The 18,791-nt window shown below is 46.0% G+C and overlaps 1 protein-coding gene and 1 pseudogene across 5 annotated transcripts in view; both read right to left on the reverse strand.

Annotated features, from left to right (window-relative positions):
* The window catches only part of LOC100273526 (uncharacterized), a 28,041-nt gene extending 22,019 nt beyond the window's left edge, over nucleotides 1–6,022 (reverse strand). For 3 of the 4 annotated variants that reach the window (XM_020549572.3, XM_035965737.1, XM_020549571.3), the window contains exons 1-7: nucleotides 5,859–6,022; nucleotides 5,256–5,760; nucleotides 4,627–4,790; nucleotides 4,286–4,351; nucleotides 4,030–4,082; nucleotides 3,834–3,915; nucleotides 3,668–3,717 (exon numbers count right to left, since the gene is read on the reverse strand). In XM_020549572.3, coding sequence (XP_020405161.1) covers nucleotides 3,668–3,717; nucleotides 3,834–3,915; nucleotides 4,030–4,082; nucleotides 4,286–4,351; nucleotides 4,627–4,790; nucleotides 5,256–5,760; nucleotides 5,859–5,924 — 986 coding nt within the window. In that variant the 5' untranslated portion in view covers nucleotides 5,925–6,022. The remainder of the gene's footprint in view (nucleotides 1–3,667; nucleotides 3,718–3,833; nucleotides 3,916–4,029; nucleotides 4,083–4,285; nucleotides 4,352–4,626; nucleotides 4,791–5,255; nucleotides 5,761–5,858) is intronic. The other variant, NM_001147944.1, reaches the window with a different exon arrangement.
* A 3,855-nt stretch (nucleotides 6,023–9,877) lies between these two features.
* LOC103651596 (exosome complex component RRP43-like) lies at nucleotides 9,878–15,276 on the reverse strand (annotated as a pseudogene). Its single transcript, NR_157104.1, has 7 exons — nucleotides 15,058–15,276; nucleotides 14,897–14,966; nucleotides 13,805–13,910; nucleotides 12,895–13,147; nucleotides 12,638–12,759; nucleotides 11,754–12,036; nucleotides 9,878–10,198 (listed from the first exon to the last, which is right to left on the reverse strand). The product of NR_157104.1 is annotated as an exosome complex component RRP43-like (transcript).
* Nucleotides 15,277–18,791: the final 3,515 nt, after the last annotated feature.

The raw sequence follows: 18,791 nt of genomic DNA on the forward strand, positions 1-18,791 counted from the left end.
TATTCCCAGGAGGATTACAAAAAGAAGAACTATTTAGGATGCTCTCCTAAATAGAAGATGGATCTCTGACATCAAAGGGGCCCTCTCGGTGGGAGTTTTGGTGGATTATCTTCAGTTTTGGAACCTTCTCTCTGAGATAGTGTCGTAACCTTCTATTGAAGACAAACATGTTTTCAGTATTGTCCCAGATGGTAACTATTCAACTAAGGTGGCTTATGAAGGGCTCTTCATGGGATCTATCTATTTCAACCACTATCCCAGGGTGTGAAAGACATGGGCCCCGCCTAAATGCAGATTTTTTTTCTTTGGCTCGATGCGCATAACAGGTGCTGGACCGCTGACAGGTTGGCCAAAAGAGGGCTTGATCACCCTCCGAAATGCCCCTTGTGTGATAAAGAGGATGAAACCTTAGATCATCTCCTGGTCTCCTGTGTTTTCTCAAGGGTTTTCTGGTTTCAGCTGCTGAGGACTTTCGACCTTCAAATGCTAGCCCCTCAACCTGGTTTGTCCTCCATGAGCTGGTGGGAAGAAGCCTCTTCTTCGGTCAGAGGTCTTATTAGAAAGGGGCTCAATTCTCTTATTGCTTTGAGCCTGGATTATTTGGAATCATCGCAACAAATGTGTCTTTGATAACTGGAACCCTAAACCCTAGGATCAAAGGATGGCTATGGAGGAAAGATGGATGTGGGAAATGGCTAGGGCTAAAGGCCTTTCCTACCTGTCTGTCCCTCTCCTTGAGGTTAAGTCTCGGAGGGGGATTTAGGCCAGTAGTTGGTTGCTGTTCTCGGATGGATTATTTGGTTTTCTGGTTTTTCGACCTCCGTAAGGAAGTCTGTCTTGTTGTACCTGGTCTTCTTTGACCTTTATCTCCTTCTTAATATAATGGGGCGCAGTTCTCCTGCGCTTTTCGAGAAAAAAAGGTAGAGAACCTCCCACACCATTCCATTGTTGGCGGGTACAAGTGACTCATCGTGTCTAGGTTACCCAACTGGGTGTGGGTCTAGGGAAATTCGCCACCACAGCGTGTATGGCCATTTTAGTGGTATTAGATTTTTCTAGTGGATATGGGTATGGGGTGTCAGTACCCCATGGGGATTTACCCGTTGTCATCCCTAATCACCGGCAATATACAGAGGGCAATAGGATAATTGCATCACAACAATAATTGCAATTAGATCCCTTTTACAGTAAGAACCAATCATTCTAGAGCATCAAAGGTCCTCGAAGTTGTGAACCAGATTGACTATGATAGTGTTGTACCTCTAAACTGAATATTAGAGATAAGAGATATCTAAAGAAGAAACTGATTTCTAAGAGAGCAAACAACAATAACAATCAAGCCTTTTAGTCCCAAACAAGTTGGTTGAAACCCAACAGAGCCGCAAATCAAGGTTCAGGCACGTGGATAACTATTTTTCATTCGTTCCTATGCAAAGTTAATTCTTTAGGTATATACCATCCTTTCAAGTATCCTACTGCCTCTTCCCATGTTAACTTTGGTCTTTCCCTGTCTCACTTATCATTACTATCACGCCTTAGGATCCCACTATGCATTGGTGCCTATGGAGGTCCCGTTGGACATGTCCAAACCACCACAATCAATGTTGGACAAGTTTTTCTTCGATTGGTGCTACCCTTAGCCTATCATGTATATCATTGTTCCAGACTCGAACCCTTCTTGTATAACCACAAATCCAATGCAACATATGTTGTTGAACATGATGTCTTTTTGTAGGCCAACATTCTGCACCATACAACATAGCAGGTCTAATAGTCGTCCTATAAAACTTGCTTTTAGCTTCTATGGTACCCTCTTGTCACATTGAATGCCAAATGTTTGGCGCCACTTCCTCCACCCTGCTTTGATTGTATTGCTAACATCTTCATCAATATATCCATCTCTCTGTAGCATTGATCCCAAATACCAAGAGGTATCCTTCCTAGACACTACTTGACCTTCCAAACTAACATTTCCTTCCACATATGTAGTAGTGCTGAAGTCACAACCCTTGAATTTGATTTTACTTCTACCGAGTCTAAAACCTTTGGACTCTAGAGTCTCCTGCCACAACTCCAGTTTCCTATTTACTCATGCTTGCCTTTCATCAACTAGCACTACATTGCCCACTAAAAGCATACACCAAGGAATATCCTCTTGTATGTCCTATGCGACCTCATCCATCACCGACAAAAAGGTAAGGGCTCAAAGCTAACCCTTGATGTAATCCAATTCTAATCAAGAAATCATTTGTGCCCACATCACTTGTTCGAACACTAGTCATAACATTGTTGTACATGTCCTTAATGAGTCCAACATACTTTGTTGGAACTTTGTGTTTGTTTAAAGCTCACCACACAACATTCCTTAGTATTTTGTCATCAGCCTTCTCCAAGTTGATGAAAACCATGTGTAGATCCTTCTTCTGCTCCCTATACTACTCCACCACTTGTCTTATTAAGACAATGGCTTTCATGATGACCTTCCGAGCATAAAACCAAATTGGTTCATAAATCCTCTGTATTCTTCTCAGATGATGTTGAATAACTCTCCTCCATAACTTCATAGTATGGCTCATTAACTTCATTCTCCCATAACTTGGTTTGTTCATCCCTACGGTACGCACTTATGTTGAGAGACAACACACTCCCTAGGTATCACCTTGAAGTCCAAGCATACTTGTTTATCCTCTCTTCTTCTAGGGGAGCAAATAAGGTTGGCAAAATAATCATCCCTTTAGCATCAGCATAAGTAATACACTCATTTGTGATTTAATTCATTGATAGCAATCATGTTGTATTGGGCAATGCAGATATCACGATGTACATTCTTCACTTTTTTATCCATTCATTATTCATAAAATGCTTTTGTGCAATCTTCAGATCAGAAACATAGTAGTAGACATGAAGCTCTACACCTCATGAGGAAGGGCAAGGCGAGATCATTAATGACTAGCGTCAGCTGTTGAAGTTGGATTTGTGCTGGTGAATACTAGGCGAATAGAAGCACTTGTATCGGTCTATACTATAAACTCGGACAGGAAGAGAATGATCGCCCTCCCAGTTTAAGAAGAGACCGAAACATTGGTCCGGGCCGAGAAAATCCTCGAACCCTGGCCTCCCATCACTAACAGGCCGACGCCAACCGTCAACTCTGCAACGGCCCAACCAGAGGGTGGCGCACAGGATACCGTAACCATGGTTTTTAAAGCGGTAAGGCGAGACAAGGCGTTGGACCACCGCTTGGACGCCTAGGCGAGGTAGGCGAGCAAGGCGCCTAGGCGTTGGACCTCTGCCTAGACGCCTAGACGACGCCTAGACGTCGCCTAGGCAACGCCTTAAGAACAGTGATCGTAACCCGAGAGCAGATGAGACACAACGAACCAACCGGAAAATTCGCCCCCAAGGGGAAACGAACCTAGGACTTGGAGGTGCTACTCGGAAGCCTTAACCACTAGGCTAGAGGCCCTTTCGCTCGGTCTATACTATAATTTATTTAGGCTAAACTATTGGGTCAATGAAGTCTGAAGATGACCATATTTGACCCTTGAGTTGGGAGTTAGTTTTAAACATTTTTCGTCTCACAAGGGAGTAAAAAGTAGCATAAATTTCTTCATAATAAGAGTAAAAGCAGACTATGTACTTTCTGAGGTCCTGAAATTTCAATTACCTTGTAGATAAACTAACAGAGTCAGTTTGCACATACTGAAGGCCCACCGACTGAACAATAGAACAAGGAAATAAATAGCAGAATTAAGTGTCCTACAAGATTAGCAGCATATAAAAACCAAAACTTTAGTTCAAGGGCTGATAAAGTTGCCCCACTTATAACAAACCTCTAAAACACAGAGCTGGGCAACATTATCACGAAGTCCAAGCTTGGTGAACTCAATGTCTTCTTCATAACGCAACTGGAACCTGATAAGACATGACCCAGGCTAAAGTTGGAAAATTTTCATATATTCAGCATGGTGAAATGTGAAACAAACTTTGGATCACATCAAAATAAGAAAGGTTGGAAAAACCAATTACCTTGTTGTTCTCCAAAAAATAGCACATCCATCAGCTGCATCTCCAGTCCGTATCTGTCACCCAGTCAGCAAAAATAAGATTGTCATACAGTCAAGAAGATTCAAGGAAAAAAAGCAGTCCTCTTTTGTCATTGGAATCACTAATGAAGTTTCAAAATCATTGATTTATTCGATTAAAAAGTAGCCAGCCTCTTGTAACATGTTATTAAAACCTAAAAGTGTCATGTAGAAGAGTAAAAGAGCATTGAAATCATTACCTTCCATGTACCGTTATATCCTTGGCTTGCCATTTCTTGTTCAAGGTCTGTAAATTTGTCAACCTCCTAAAAGCATAAAGAAGAGATACAATGTAAACATGCACCGAAGGGATTGACGGGCTATATATATGCTAGTAACAATAACAGACTTTGACTAAAATAAAAGAATTGTTTACCAAAAGTTTTCATCAAGAATAAATAACCGACCCATTGTATCATGTTCATGACATTTAATTGCCAACATCATATGGATCCGTAGTCACAACTTTTTATGTTTCATAATTAAAAAGCAGCAGGTCCTGCTAAGATAAGTATGGTATGACACTCTTCTTGTGAACTACCTGAAGACATAGAATGTCTGGAGACCACAGACCGAACTCAAACAGTAACTTATCCTTGCGCCAGTTCCAATCCAAAATAAAAGGTGATATTTTTTCATAAAGAAAGCGGTGCTCCTGGGCCAGATAGTCCGCAAGTATATTGTATGATAGAATAATAAACCTCCCTGTACAATCAGAAGTGTAATTTGTAAAATATTAAGGTGATATGTAAACTTTACTAGAAATAATGAGGAGAGCATACACATAATGGTCACCCAAGTCAAGACCAAAGGCAAACATTGTCACTAAAATAATGGGAAATTCACATACATAATTGGTACTAAATCTGACTGAGTTTGAAATACTGAATAAGTCCATTGGAAAGATAGGACAGGAAGATAACAAGCAACACATTCAGTGTCCATAAACACATTAAATGCAACTATAGCTCAGTAATTACTACGCACAAATCTAATCACAACACATTCACAACTTCAGTTAAATGGCTGGTACCATTCTCATCTAGACAACTTTGAATCTTAAGTTGATCTAGAAAAACGAAAAGTAGCTAAACATGAGAACTACCGTCTCCAGAGGATTAGGTACACAATTCTACAAGCAGACAAGTGGCAAGCATTGAAAAGAGTTACCAGCTTGATGTGGCGGCCTCTGCTTTGCAAAGCGCCACCGTCGGAGGTAATCTGCCAGCCTCGGAGTCAGCTGGGGCGCGCCAGGACGGAACCCTGGACTCGCTGCCCCACGCACATGCGGCTGCGGCTGCAGGTGCCCGTGAACGTACGGGTTCGGAGCCCCGTAGCCGTACTGAGGCCCCGGCGGCTGCTGCTGCGGGTGGCCGTAGTTGTACGGCACAAACCCATAGGATGGACCCGGCTGCCACGTTTGGCCGTATCCGTATCCGTAGCCATAGCCATAGCCATAGTGCGGTTGGTGAGGGTGAGGCCCCTGCCTGTATGGCGGTGGAGGCCAGCGGATGTCGCCGCCGCCGCCACGACGCAGGGATTCGTTGGCGGCGTGCACGGCACTGAGATGGTAATCCCTGCTGACGATCTCGGAGGCCGCGTCCGGGGGCGGCGGCGGCGGCGGCGGCGAGGGCCTTCCCGAGTAGCCGCGGCGAGGGCGGGGGTAGCCTGTGCGCTGCAAGGTAAAGGTAAAGGTAAGAGAGATGGTTTAGACGCGACAGATTGAGAGAGGGATGTCACGAGTGGAGGTGATGAATCAGGAGGGAGGCGTACGCTGTAGGAGGAGGGGGAGGACATGGCGGCGGCGCGGCGTAGAAAGGCATAGGACGCGAGGCGCATCACTCTCGTTCACGGCGGCGGCGGCGGCGGAGGCGGAGGCGGCGGACTCGGCACGGCTGCATTCGAATCAACCAGTCACCCCGGAGAAATTTGCTGTTTTGCCACTCTCAAATTTGTCTGCCTGTTATTATGTCATCCCGTGTCTATGACTGGTGGGACCGTCTGTGTCTATGATTTGTGGGTCCGATGGCATACTGGCGAAGCCCACAAATGATAATGGCAAAATTGCCAATGGCTCGTCACCCCGTGGCTGCGGGCGGCGGTGTCTCGTGGCTGCGGGCGGTGACGGGACCGGAAGCATGCTACGGGTGCTCTAAATTTTACAAAATAAAATAGGATCGAGTTAGTTAAACAAAAAAATATTTAGGATCATAAACATTTGTATCGTGACGTATGCGATAGTAAACACATCATCTCTGCTACTCTACTCTACTAGTCGGTTGCCCGTGCGTACTGTATAAGACTCTACTAGTCGGTTGTTCGTGCGTTGCGACGGCTTACAAAAATACACATGTAAATTATCAACCAAAAAAAATTCAAGATTTTTAATTAATTGTCTTCGCTCTCCGTATAATATTTTTTTAATTTGGCTAACTGATGTTATTATTTACTACATTCAATATGACTTGGTACAACACGACCAATAAAGTGAGCGATTAGAAGAGAGTTCACAACGATTGACTGAACGAACAGATATTATAAAATGACATAATTTCACCATACAGAGACCAAATAAAAAAATATTTTTATTGATGCCTGACTTTAGCAATCACTCCATATTTTGATCTATCTTTTTTATAAGTTTGAGTTTATGTGACTTCTTAGCTCCATATAAATTATGCTACTTCGTAACAATTACTAACGTTTAAAATCAACAAATAACCTTTCATTTTATTGTTAGTGTGATAAATTATTGTTGCTCCATTCAATTCAGCAACCTCAAACACCATAAAGTCAATTGCGCCAATGTGGTCTCAGAAACAACCTAGTGCTTGCAAGAGCCAAGAACGTTGTGCCGTGCTTGGGCTGTAGACTCAGCCCGTAGTGTTGATCCGACCCGATACGATTTTTTTATTTTACAAAAAACGTATATACATATATATAATTATATTCAATATTAAAAAATCTGAGCATGATGTTCTACTTGTTAGACAGCTTTACCTAGTGTCTCTCTCCCTTCTTTTATCAGGTCATAGTTTCGAACCCCACCTCCTACACCATTTTTTTACATTTTACGCTGATTTAATCAGATGAGCTGATTTTTTAACATTTTACGCTGATTTAATCAAACGGCCTAACGGGCTGGCCCGACACAGTCAGCAGGTCGGCAAGACGTGCCTGGGCCAGAGTTGTGGCCCATGTCGGGTCGCCGTTTGGCCATCTATAGACGTGCAGCGGATTAGTTTGAAATAGCTGTGAGGAGTTATTTGTAAAAAGATGACGCGGGACGACCGTTGAAACTGGTGTTTTAAGTATAGTATAGACTAGTCGGTTACCCGTGCGTTGCGACGGTTCATAACAATACCCACGTAAATTATCCACAAAAAGATCTCAAGATTTTTTATTGGTTCGCATAATATTTTTTATGAACGCACGGGTATCATAGGCAACAAATCAGAGACTCTCATCCCTCGCCTCCCCCACTTCCAAGGATTCGTAGAGCAGGAAGGAAAGAGGCGGGCATACCTGTTCGTTGCCGGAGAAATACACGACCAAGACCTAGGCATCTGGATGTGACATAGTTAGTATACCGCTAGATATATAGGGAGAGAGCACGCAAGCGAAGAAAGATGCCCAGACAGAGCAGCTCCAAACCAAGAGGCACCCGCACCAGGCGTCAGTCCGAGAAGGGCGAGAGAATGTGAGTGTCTTCCCAGCCTTGGACCCTCGAAGCGACACAACACCACCACCAACTTTGAAGCATATGTCGACTGCTGTCACGCTACGGGCCTTAGTTATCCAATATCTCAGACCTGGACTCCTCATCGCTAAGATAACCTAAGCGTGGCAGGCGCCACCATGTCCTCCTCGACGACATGCATGGATAAAGGCTAGGAGCATGATCGACTCGCCCCGTACACGCGTCGACGAGCGTCAGTCGGCTCGCGGCTGCGACCGTGGGCGGGGCAACAGGTTGGGGTGGAAGAACAGGGCGAAGGCAGGGAAGACGAACGGGACGTCCGACGATGGCGAAAACGATGGTGTGCACATAATGTGAAACGTCCTCGTGGACATGCAATAGCCACTACGCGAGTTGGTGTCGGGGGCTGATGTCGGACGAATACGGGGAGGAGACGCCTGCTCCTACGCCCTCTGTCGAGAATGGGTGGCGCGGAGATGGAGGCGTGAGGGGAGAGAGAAAAAAAGTAGAATGACGAACGAGGTGGTGGCAGGGTCTCATGACTCCCCATTGATCACTTCCAAGGTGAACTGGCAGGGTCTCACTACGAAGCCTTTACAAAGATTCCCTAAAGATGTAGCCGCCCGTTAGGTTTTCTAAATGTACCACACTCCTCCCCAATGGGCAAACCACCCTCGGTAGAGCGAGCTGCATACACCGAGCTCATTGACGGCACGACAGCGAAGCAAACTACACCTCAGTTTCTCTAATTAATTAGCTAAGGACGTCACATACCACTCTCCATGGTTGTACTGTTTTCCCAGGTGGTCATCCAACGAACAGGTCCTTACGGAGAAGTACTCGGCAAACCTCCTGAGCCTCCTTTAGTATCACAAGCTCATTATCATAATCAAGATAGCATCATCGTATCATAAATATTCTCATCATGTTCATTGATTGAAATAAAGCAATAGCATAAAGCTAACCATAGTAACCCAAAAGGAAATGACAAGGTAAATACAAAGCTAGCCAATCCTTAGGTTTCAATTAAGTAATTTGGGACAGTGAACTATAGAGCACTTAGGACATAATGGGTCAGAGGACACTTGCCTTCACCAAACGGATGCTGCTTAGGGAAGTCTTATGCAACACACTCGGAAACCTCGGACTGTTCGTTGTCTACGCAAAGTAATCATTCATTCAACACATTTGGGAAAAGATAAAGAAACAATACACCAAACATGCATAATCAAGTGAACACAAAGTTCAATAGGAAAGTATAAACATAAAGGTGAAGTCTAGGTTCTAGGGTAGACTAATATACCTAGAGGTTTGTAATTCTCTAAGTACTACCTATATCAGGGGATCACATAACTTAACTTCATTTATCTTAATGAATCACTAAATTATTCCGTGGGTGTAATAATACACTACATGAAATTCATTTCGCAAGTTAATCACTTAACTACTCATTAGTGTTTTCCTTTTAATAAATAAACCATTACTTTAAATGCACCTATAGCCTAGGCATAAAATTCAGCTATGCAGAAAGTGAAATATAATAATTGAAATAGATAGAGAATAATTTTATGAATATTTTGCAATTTGAACCACCCAATTTGGACTTCATATACAAAAGATGTGAAATAAACAAGATTTGGAATTTAAAATACTAAATTAGACCTATTTCTGCGATTAAATGTAAGCTTGGGGTTCTCTGCAAAATCTCAGGGGCTCGGCTGTGAAAACCAGGGACAGCGGGTTCTATTACCAGAAAACCGGGGGTTCTTTTTATAAAGCAGCAAACCGAGTTGAGATGGAAAATTTTCAACTGGGCCGCCATCATGAGCCAAAAAATTAAGAAGGATGATTTTTTTTGGACCACGTCTTGAACCATGCCCGAGTGGCCATGGGCCTAATTCTTGATATCCATTTCTCTGGCTTGTGACATACTTCCTCCATCCCAATTTATAATTCATTTGACTTTTTCAATCCTAACCTTGATCACTCTCCATCCCAATTTATAATTCATTTGACCTTTTCAATCCTAACTTTGATCACTCGTCTTATTCAAAATTTTGTGAAAATAAAAATTTTCATTGTGGTTTTGTTTATTTTTTTAGATAATGGAAAAAGAGTTCTGGCCTCCCCCTCCATAGAGGGTCCGAGCCAACATCTACATAAACAACATCCACACGAACAACCACAGAGTCAAACACACAGGAAACTGTAACAAGGGGAAACCACGCAGGGCTTCGAAGACATAAAAAAACTACAGAGTAATGCGATTGGAGAAACGCCATCCATTATCCGCAAACACCATCATCACCACTTTCTCCAGATGTCTGCAAGCATGGACTAGCTTCTCCTTTGCATCTTCATGCCTTTGAAGCAGCGCCCAGGAACGACACCAGTAGGTTCCCCTGTAGATTACCTGCATGTAAGTTTTCGGGTTATCACGATCAAAAACCACCTCATTCCTGCTAAGCCAAAGAGCCCAAACCAAAGCCGCCACCCCCATCATAATTAGGGATTTGTCATGTTTACTGAAACCCATCAACCAATTCCCAACAACGTGCTCCATATCCCGAGGGATCGGCAGACCGAAAGCGGCTAACAACGCCCTCCAAATGAAATGAGCGTAATGACACTCAAAGAACAGGTGTCTGATCGTTTCACTATTAGAGCAAAACACACAAAGCTTATTCCTTTCCAGTTCCTACGCGTCAAGTTGTCTTTAGTCAGGATGACCCCCCTGCCAAGATACCACAGAAAAACCTTAATTTTAAGTGGTATCTTCAATTTCCAAAGAGGATTATTTTGTCTTATAATACCACTAGGTGAGTGCCCGTGCGTTGCAACGGAACCGAATAATAACACGATAACTTACATGTCTCTGTTGTATGTTATAGATATGTGTCCGTGCGTTGCGACGGAAGTAAAAGATTTGTATGAAACATTAATACGGAACGACAAACATCACTATAGTATGCAATCACAAAGACTAAAAACAAACGGACGTCGCTGCTGACGGCAATCACAGAGTGGAATTGTGAAATAATAGGACACATATATAATTCATTCCCACATGATTATATTCATGGGTTAACTTAATTTAAAAGTAGCCATCCGTTTATTTTCTTCTTGTTTTCTTGATAATACCTGACTGTATTAAAGCCTTTGCAAAACAATACAAGGAAGCTTATAGAGCAGGTAAGCCTCCTCCTACACTACATAGGATGACAGGAAGGGAACACTCAGATTACGTACACCCCATGTGCGATGTTAGAGTGACTGACAGCCCAGTGTCTTCTCAGCTTTCTCCAATCGTATGCCAAGTTGTGGGTGCACCATTATCAGAGGAACTGAATACATGCAGTGCAGTGGAAGGAAGTGATCCGAGCAAGGAGAAGAACAGTCTTGCTGGACAGAAGGATGGCGGCGGCCTCTTGGAAGTTTACATAAAATGGGAGTCTGGCAACCTGATCAAAGGGTTGAAGCTATTGTGCAACTCGTGCCTTTCAGATCTGAGGAAGCTTATAGAGGCTCATTTCAAAGAAGTGGGCAGCAAACAGCAGCAGCAGCAGTTCATCTTCCTTCTCCTTGGGGTATGTCATTCGGCTCTATCCATGTCATGCTTTCACCCAAGTGCTCTGTGCTACGTGCTTCTCATCACAATGGCGCTCATCTATGACCATGTACTATCTTGGGGAAATGGAACCCATGTAACAATAGACTAATGAACGTCTTGCCAACGATTTTTAAATAAAAACATATATAAGTAACTTGGGAAGAAACAAATCCAGCCAAATGTATATAATAAAATCAACCGCAACATCCCATCTCGGTGCCCCATAAGCAACGAATCAATGGAATAGGCGCCGTAAAAAACATGAACCCCTGGATGTTTTGAAAAGCATGTGCCCACGGTTCAATTCACAGAGCTCTACAGTGACAGATGGGCAGCTCAAAGGATAAGAATGACGGACCTGAACACACTTGAAGTAGCTCACCGTGACGCCGCCAGAGTTGGTCAGTATGTCGGGGAGGATGAGGACACCTTTCTTTGACAGGATCTAGGGACGAAACAAGATACAAGGGACCCAGAATCAGAAAAAAAATAAAAACACTACAAAAAGAGCAATCTGTTTCTTCACCGCCAGTCCCTCCGAAACCGTTGACGTATGAACTTGCCTCGTCTGCCTCTGGGTCCATGGGGTGATTGGCAGCCTCGATGATGTACTTTCCTTTACATCGTTAGCATTATCCCTGCTAAAAAATGGAGCAGACGGACAATTTAGTCCTAATGAAAAATTAGTATAAAACATAGATACAGAATAAAAATAAAAATATAGATTTGAAAATTAGTATAAAACATAGATACAGAATGACAAACACTGTTATAATATAAAAAAATCTGGGTGACAAAATATCGTTGTAACACTAATATTATATTGATGATATAAATAGGTAATATTATTATAAATACACACACTCAAATAGAATAAACTGATGTCGAACAAACATTATGATACCGCACAAATTATTTTTAAAGAATCAATATAGAATTTTGGATGATACGCAAATATATCGACAGTTGTGCATTAATTTAATCGTTTTTAGCGATATTGATAAGTAGAAGATCCAAATGGTACACTAAGAAACCAGAGATGGAGTATTATTTTAAATTTATTGATTCAATATTAAGTTAAGCATAAAAATAGGATGCTAATGAACACCGGAACAACTAATCTATTTCTGAATGTAGATCTACCGAAGATAAAGGGGAAGAAAAAATAATAGAGAAAAGACAAGATGTGCTTCCATGTGCTGGCCTGCTAGCTCATCCATGAATCTAGAGACCTTAAGATACCTCCAGCTCACGAATGCATCACCAGCCACCGTCACCGTTGTTTCTTCTCCATTGTTAATCTTTCTTCTTCCCCCATACAGCCTCTTTGCTGGCATAGATAGTTGCAGCTGTAGCTAAACAGGCTTCTCTCATGTGTGGTTTGTGCCAACACAAGATATTTGTCGACATGGAAAAAAGAAAATATTTGGACACATTAAACGAAGACTGCACAGATAATTCAACAAGCGTCCATCAAATCAAACATATCAAATCCTTACCTCTCTCGTCCGCGAGATGCTTTTGTCAGAGTGGCACAATAGGAGGCCCTCTGCATAGGAACAAATGAAACTCATCAAAATGCAACGGCAACGTTTATTTGTAAGTGTAAATAACATTAACAGGAATTGGACAACAAAGCAACCCGAGGTTTCCATCCAAACTCATCTGAACACCGGAAGGTGTCCTCATTAACAGCTTGGTTCTTGAGTCGACGGAGAACCTTGTTGCGCCACTATTGACCCCAAAGTGGAGCTGAAATATATTGCATAATAAAATCAATCCCAGTGGCATTGAATACAAATTGTATTGTATAAAATATATTTTCAGAGAAGAAAGCTTTGTTACATGTTAATGAACTCGAGTGTAAGACAATAGTCATTACATCATCTTCTCTTTTTTTGGTTTATAATAGATTATTACTTCTTTTGTAAGCAATACATATTAATACAATGAACAAAGCATCATTACATAAATAAAGTAGTTCTATGGTTCCCTGTTATGAATTATTGACAATATAATCATTAAATAAAAAAGAGTGCCCAAAGAAAAACTATTCCATAGGTATAATGATTCAGTAGTGGATAGAATGAGTAGACCAATGCTGCATGGCTATCAAGAAAAACATGACAGTTCAGGCAATCCTAAGTTCACATTAAAATATATATTGAGACAGGCACTAGTAGCTGAAATTTTACATGGTCTAAAAACTCTATAGTAGCAAATAACAATTTATTCGTATTGTTTAAAACATATATATGTAAACATATCTTATATGAAAACATAGATGTCGAACAATTAAATTTTATCCTGATGAACTCTGCCCTCTTCTATGGAAAGGATTCGATTCTGCATTCATTTATCTATTCACCATTCAATTAAAGAGCTGAAGTTAACGGAGAAACAAAAAACCTCGTCAAAACGTCTTCAAGGGCCTTGGAGATGACGGGTGCAACGTCAGCGGGTCGGCCTGGCCTAACCAGCGGGGAGCAGATAGGCGGCATGTGGAACTCAACAGCTACGCAAAACACACATACGTCCATCAACAAAAGAATAAAAAACCAAAGGCAATAGGAAGCAGGCAGCAGCAGGGAAAGGGGAACACGAACCGACGGATCCTTCGTCTGGGTGCTCCGCCGGGGGCGACATCACCTCGAGCTTGACCGACGCGAGCATGGCCTACAGAGACAATTCGTCGAACAGTTCAAGAGCGCGAGACAAGCAAGACGGGAAGCATAGGAGAGAGGGGGGGAGGAACGAGGTAGTATTACGGTGTCGCCAAGGCGGGCGAGAGCGGAACCAGCCTTGTTGTACTTTGTGGGTGTGTTGACGCAGTCGGTCGGATTCTTCTTATTGCCGGATTGGTTGCGTAACGCTAGGTGGTTCTAAATATCGGCGACGGCGAGGCTGTGGAATCTCCGCCCTCCACCGAAGATTCCCTGTCGTCGTTTCTGAATTTAATTAACAACATGGCATGATGACCAATCAAAGCTCGCAAAGAAAGCTCTTGCACATGGAAATTGCTAGCCCGCACGTTAGTGGGCATCTCGCGACGATAAGAACAGCGATATTTAACCACACTTATCAGATTATATAAGAGGTTTCTTTCTTTGTTTCTTTCTTTTACCCGTGCGGATCCGACACATACGGGTGTCAGCGTCAACCAGTCCTTTTTTTGCGCTAATTCAAAGTCTACGGTAGTACGTACATGAGTATTTTTACTGCAGCCGGTAGCGGCTAGCAGTCCCATTGGTGGGGAGGAAGTTCCAAAAGTCCAACCATTCAATTAAAGAGCTGAAGTTAACGGAGAAACAAAAAACCTCGTCGAAACGTCTTCAAGGGCCTTGGAGATGACGGGGTCGGCCTGGCCTAACCAGTGGGGAGCAGATAGGCGGCATGTGGAACTCAACAGCTGCGCAAAACACACATACGTCCATCAACAAAAGAATAAAAAACCAAAGGCAATAGGAAGCAGGCAGCAGTAGGGAAAGGGGGAACACGAACCGATGGATCCTTCGTCTGGGTGCTCCGCCGGGGGCGACATCACCTCGAGCTTGACCGACGCGAGCATGGCCTGCAGAGACAATTCGTCGAACAGTTCAAGAGCGCGAGACAAGCAAGACGGGAAGCATAGGAGAGAGGGGGGAGGAACGGGGTAGTATTACGGTGTCGCCAAGGCGGGCGAGAGCGGAACCATGCACGGAGGAGACGGCGCCGAGGGCGACGGTGGTGGGGCGGGCCTCTCTGAGGCGGCGGGAATCGATGCGGACGGACTCGCTGAGGTGGCGCTCAAGGAAGGCCACCGGGAAAAGGCGGCGGTACGCCTCCACCTCCATCTCGCCGGCAACCCCGCTGCCCGCAGCCGGTTTAGTCTCTGCCACCATCCTACGTTTGGCGGTGGGCTGGTGGTCGCTGCGCCGCTGCTGAAGCTTGTCGAGAAAGGTCTTCGCGGGGCGTGCGGGAGCGCGCCTGTAGACCTGTCACGACGGACGCGGCGCAGGGCAGCGGTCGCGGACGGCTTCGGCGCGGGGCGAGGGAAGCAGGGCAGCGGTCGCGGACGGCTTCGGCGCGGGGAGAGGAAAGATGGGCAGCGATCGCGGACGACTTCGAGAGATGGGGGCGGGAACACGGCGCTGGCGGGGGCGGGATTGCAGGGAAGGGAGGGCGCGGGTGGGGGCGGGATTGCAGGGAGGAAGATGGTGCGGGCGAGGGCTGGAGCGGGGGCACGGTGAGGGTGGTGGACGCCCTCGCTCCAGCCTTAAGGTGTAGTAGAGATTTGACATAAGCGCCAGATACATGGAATTAACCGAGAACTTCTTATTTTGGTGTAAATCCCACTCACCCACATCTTTCGCACTATTAACCTGAACAACCACCACCAGCGACACCAATCTAAACCAAGCCTCATGGTTCGCCCCCGTCAAACCTCGCTTAAAAGAAACATTCAGCGGTACTGACCTGGAAACATAAGCCACCGAACTCCCTTTTTTCCTAGTCAGATTATAGAGAGAAGGGAAACGATCCTTAAGCTTGAAATTGCCCACCCAACGGTCCTCCCAAAATCTGGTATTGGTTCCATTATTAACCCTGAACCTAATGAAGTCCAGGAACTTATGTTTGACTTTCATTAGACCCGACCAAAATTGGGAATCGCCCGGTTTTCTCTTCACCGCCCCAATGGGTAGGTCCTTTAAGTACTTGCGTTTTAACAGAGTTTGCCACATCCCCTCCTCATTGATGAGCTTAAAAAGCCATTTGCTCAGGAGGCATTGATTCTGAACGTCCAGATTTTTCACCCCAAGCCCCCCTTGGTCCTTAGGCTGACAGGTAATATTCCACTTGACCAGCCGGTATTTTTCCTTGTGGTTATTAGCCTGCCAAAAAAACCGAGAGCGGAAGTAATCGAGCTTCTCTAGCACCCCTCTTGGAACTTCGAAAAATGAAAGCATAAAAAGAGCAATACTAGTAAGAACGGACTCGATCAAAATCAGTCTACCACTGTCGGTACCCTAAATCAGGGGTACCCTCTCCTACAGCATGAAGACACCGCACCCATGCGAGGTCTCCTAGCCACGCGGAGGACGGTGCCTGACCCCACCGGATGGGTAGGCCAAAGGGCGCCACGTGGCAAGGAAAGACACCACACCTCAGTAAGTCCGGACCCCCACAGAAGAACACCGGACCACTATACACATATAAGTCTGGAGCCTCCGGGTAGGTCCGAACTCCAGCAGGGTCCCAGAACGAGAAGGACCCTGGTGTGTGCAGGGGTCCAGTGCTGACACGTGTGCGGGCCTTGCCCTCCACTTCCCGCTCAGGCGGAGACCCGCTGCTTATGGCCCATAACATAAGCTATTGTGCCAAACCTGACGAGAAGTCGTGCAGCCCCTGCATTTATTGAAGAAAAGACGTGCCGCCTGCCACTACGCTGACGGGCGACGTGCCCTCTCAGCATTTAATGCGTCCCGTCCCATCCGCTGGCGGGCGGCGTCAAGGTCATCCAGCAGGCGGCGCGCCTGCTGGGTCTGCTGGCAAACAGTGCGCCCGTGCCGAGCGGCGCACTATACTCGTCTTCTCTACCACAAGAAACTTCCCCTGCACGCCAAGGATACGCAGACCTCGAGCGCCAGGGCACAAGAAGATTGCCTCGGCAACACACATTAGAGGATCCAAGCACTATATTCTTTATGTCCCTGGGCCCACATGTCGGGGCCCAGTCCTTTTGTGCATGCCCCCCTTCAGCTATAAAAGGGGAGGCATATGGCGTTACAAAGGGTAGAGGCTCTCAGACCTAGCTTTAGGCAGACACTCACAAGTTCATACAAGCTCCCAAGCAATACATCACACAGTGGAGTAGGGTATTACGCTCCGGCGGCCCGAACCACTTTAAACCCTCGCGTGCTCTCGTGTGTTGATCCACCAGTCTCGTAGCAAGCAAAACGCTTAGGCCCCTCCTCTCTTTAGGATTTAGGGCGGGTGCAATCCGCCACCCGGCCGGGGAGATTTCCTCCCCGACATTTGGCGCGCCAGGTAGGGGGCTAAGCTTCAAGTTTTTGCTTATTTTCTCGCTCGGCATGATGGTGCGGATCATTGAGCATCGCGCCAAAACTTCGGAGGATTTCGTGATGGAGCAAGAGGTTGCATCCTCCGTGCCACGAGCGCCCGACCGCCCGACTCTGGGACTGCTGTCGTACACGCCGTGCAGCAGCACACGCCAGCACAGGCGTCCCGGACTCCAACGAGGGCAGCGCCTACGGTGCTGTCTGCGGCCAGAAAGTTGCTACGCCACCCCCTAGCTCCACGGCATCACCGGGGGCCATGAAGCAGTGGCGCGACGACGTCGACCGGCTGCTCGGCATGGCGCATTCTACTTCGACCAGGTCGAGGCCTCGGTCATCCCGGCGCCAACGCGAGATGACGGCGTCTGTGCACTCGCCCTTCGTAAGGGGTGCACAGACTGACGACCTCCGGGCGGAGCTCAACCGTAGGTGTACGGGAGAAGACGCCCGAGTCTCTTTGGAAAGGGCGCGTGAGCGCCGACAGAACATTGAGGGTCGCAACCTCAACCGAGATTTCGCTGCGGACGCACCGCAGACACCAGTGGGCGCTCGGTCCCAAACGGGTGTCCCCTTGGCCGGCGTGGGATGCGCCGCCCTCGCAGATCATCTTCACACGGCGTCATGGTCGCCCAAGTTCCGGCCACACCTGCCGGAAAAATACGATGGGACAACGAACCCATCGGAGTTCCTGCAAGTATATGTCACCGCCATCACGGCAGCAGGTGGAAACACCGCCGTAATGGCGACATATTTTCATGTCGCCCTGTCTGGACCTGCCCGGACTTGGCTCATGAACCTCGCCCCAGGGTCAATCTACACCTGGGAAGAGCTTTGTGCATGGTTTGTTGCGAACTTTGTCAGCGCTTACCAACAGCATGGTGTGGAGGCCCACCTCCATGCTGTAAGGCAGGAACCCGGAGAGACCCTCCGGATGTTTATCTCCCGCTTCACCAAGGTACGAGGTACTATACCGTGTATTTTTGATGCCTCCATCATCACGGCCTTCCGACAGGGGGTACGTGATAAGAAAATGTTGGAGAAACTGGCCACACATGACGTGGAGACTGTCCCCACGCTCTTCGCCCTGACGGACAAGTGTGCCAGAGCTGCTGAAGGCCGGGCATGGCACTCGGCCCCACAAACTGGGACCACCCAGACGGGTGGTTTGGGTGCCATTCCCCGAGACGGCAGAAAGAAAAAGAAGGGCCGCGGCTACAAGAGGCCGCAGTCTACCGCGCTGGTCGTCGCAGCTGTGACCGGGGGCCAGGGCGATCACAACAAACGCCCACGACCACAAAGGGGTAACGGCGGCTCGTGCCCTGTGAAAGGGAATTAGGCTT

Source organism: Zea mays, chromosome 3, assembly GCF_902167145.1.
Source record: "Zea mays cultivar B73 chromosome 3, Zm-B73-REFERENCE-NAM-5.0, whole genome shotgun sequence".
Lineage (NCBI taxonomy): Eukaryota > Viridiplantae > Streptophyta > Magnoliopsida > Poales > Poaceae > Zea > Zea mays.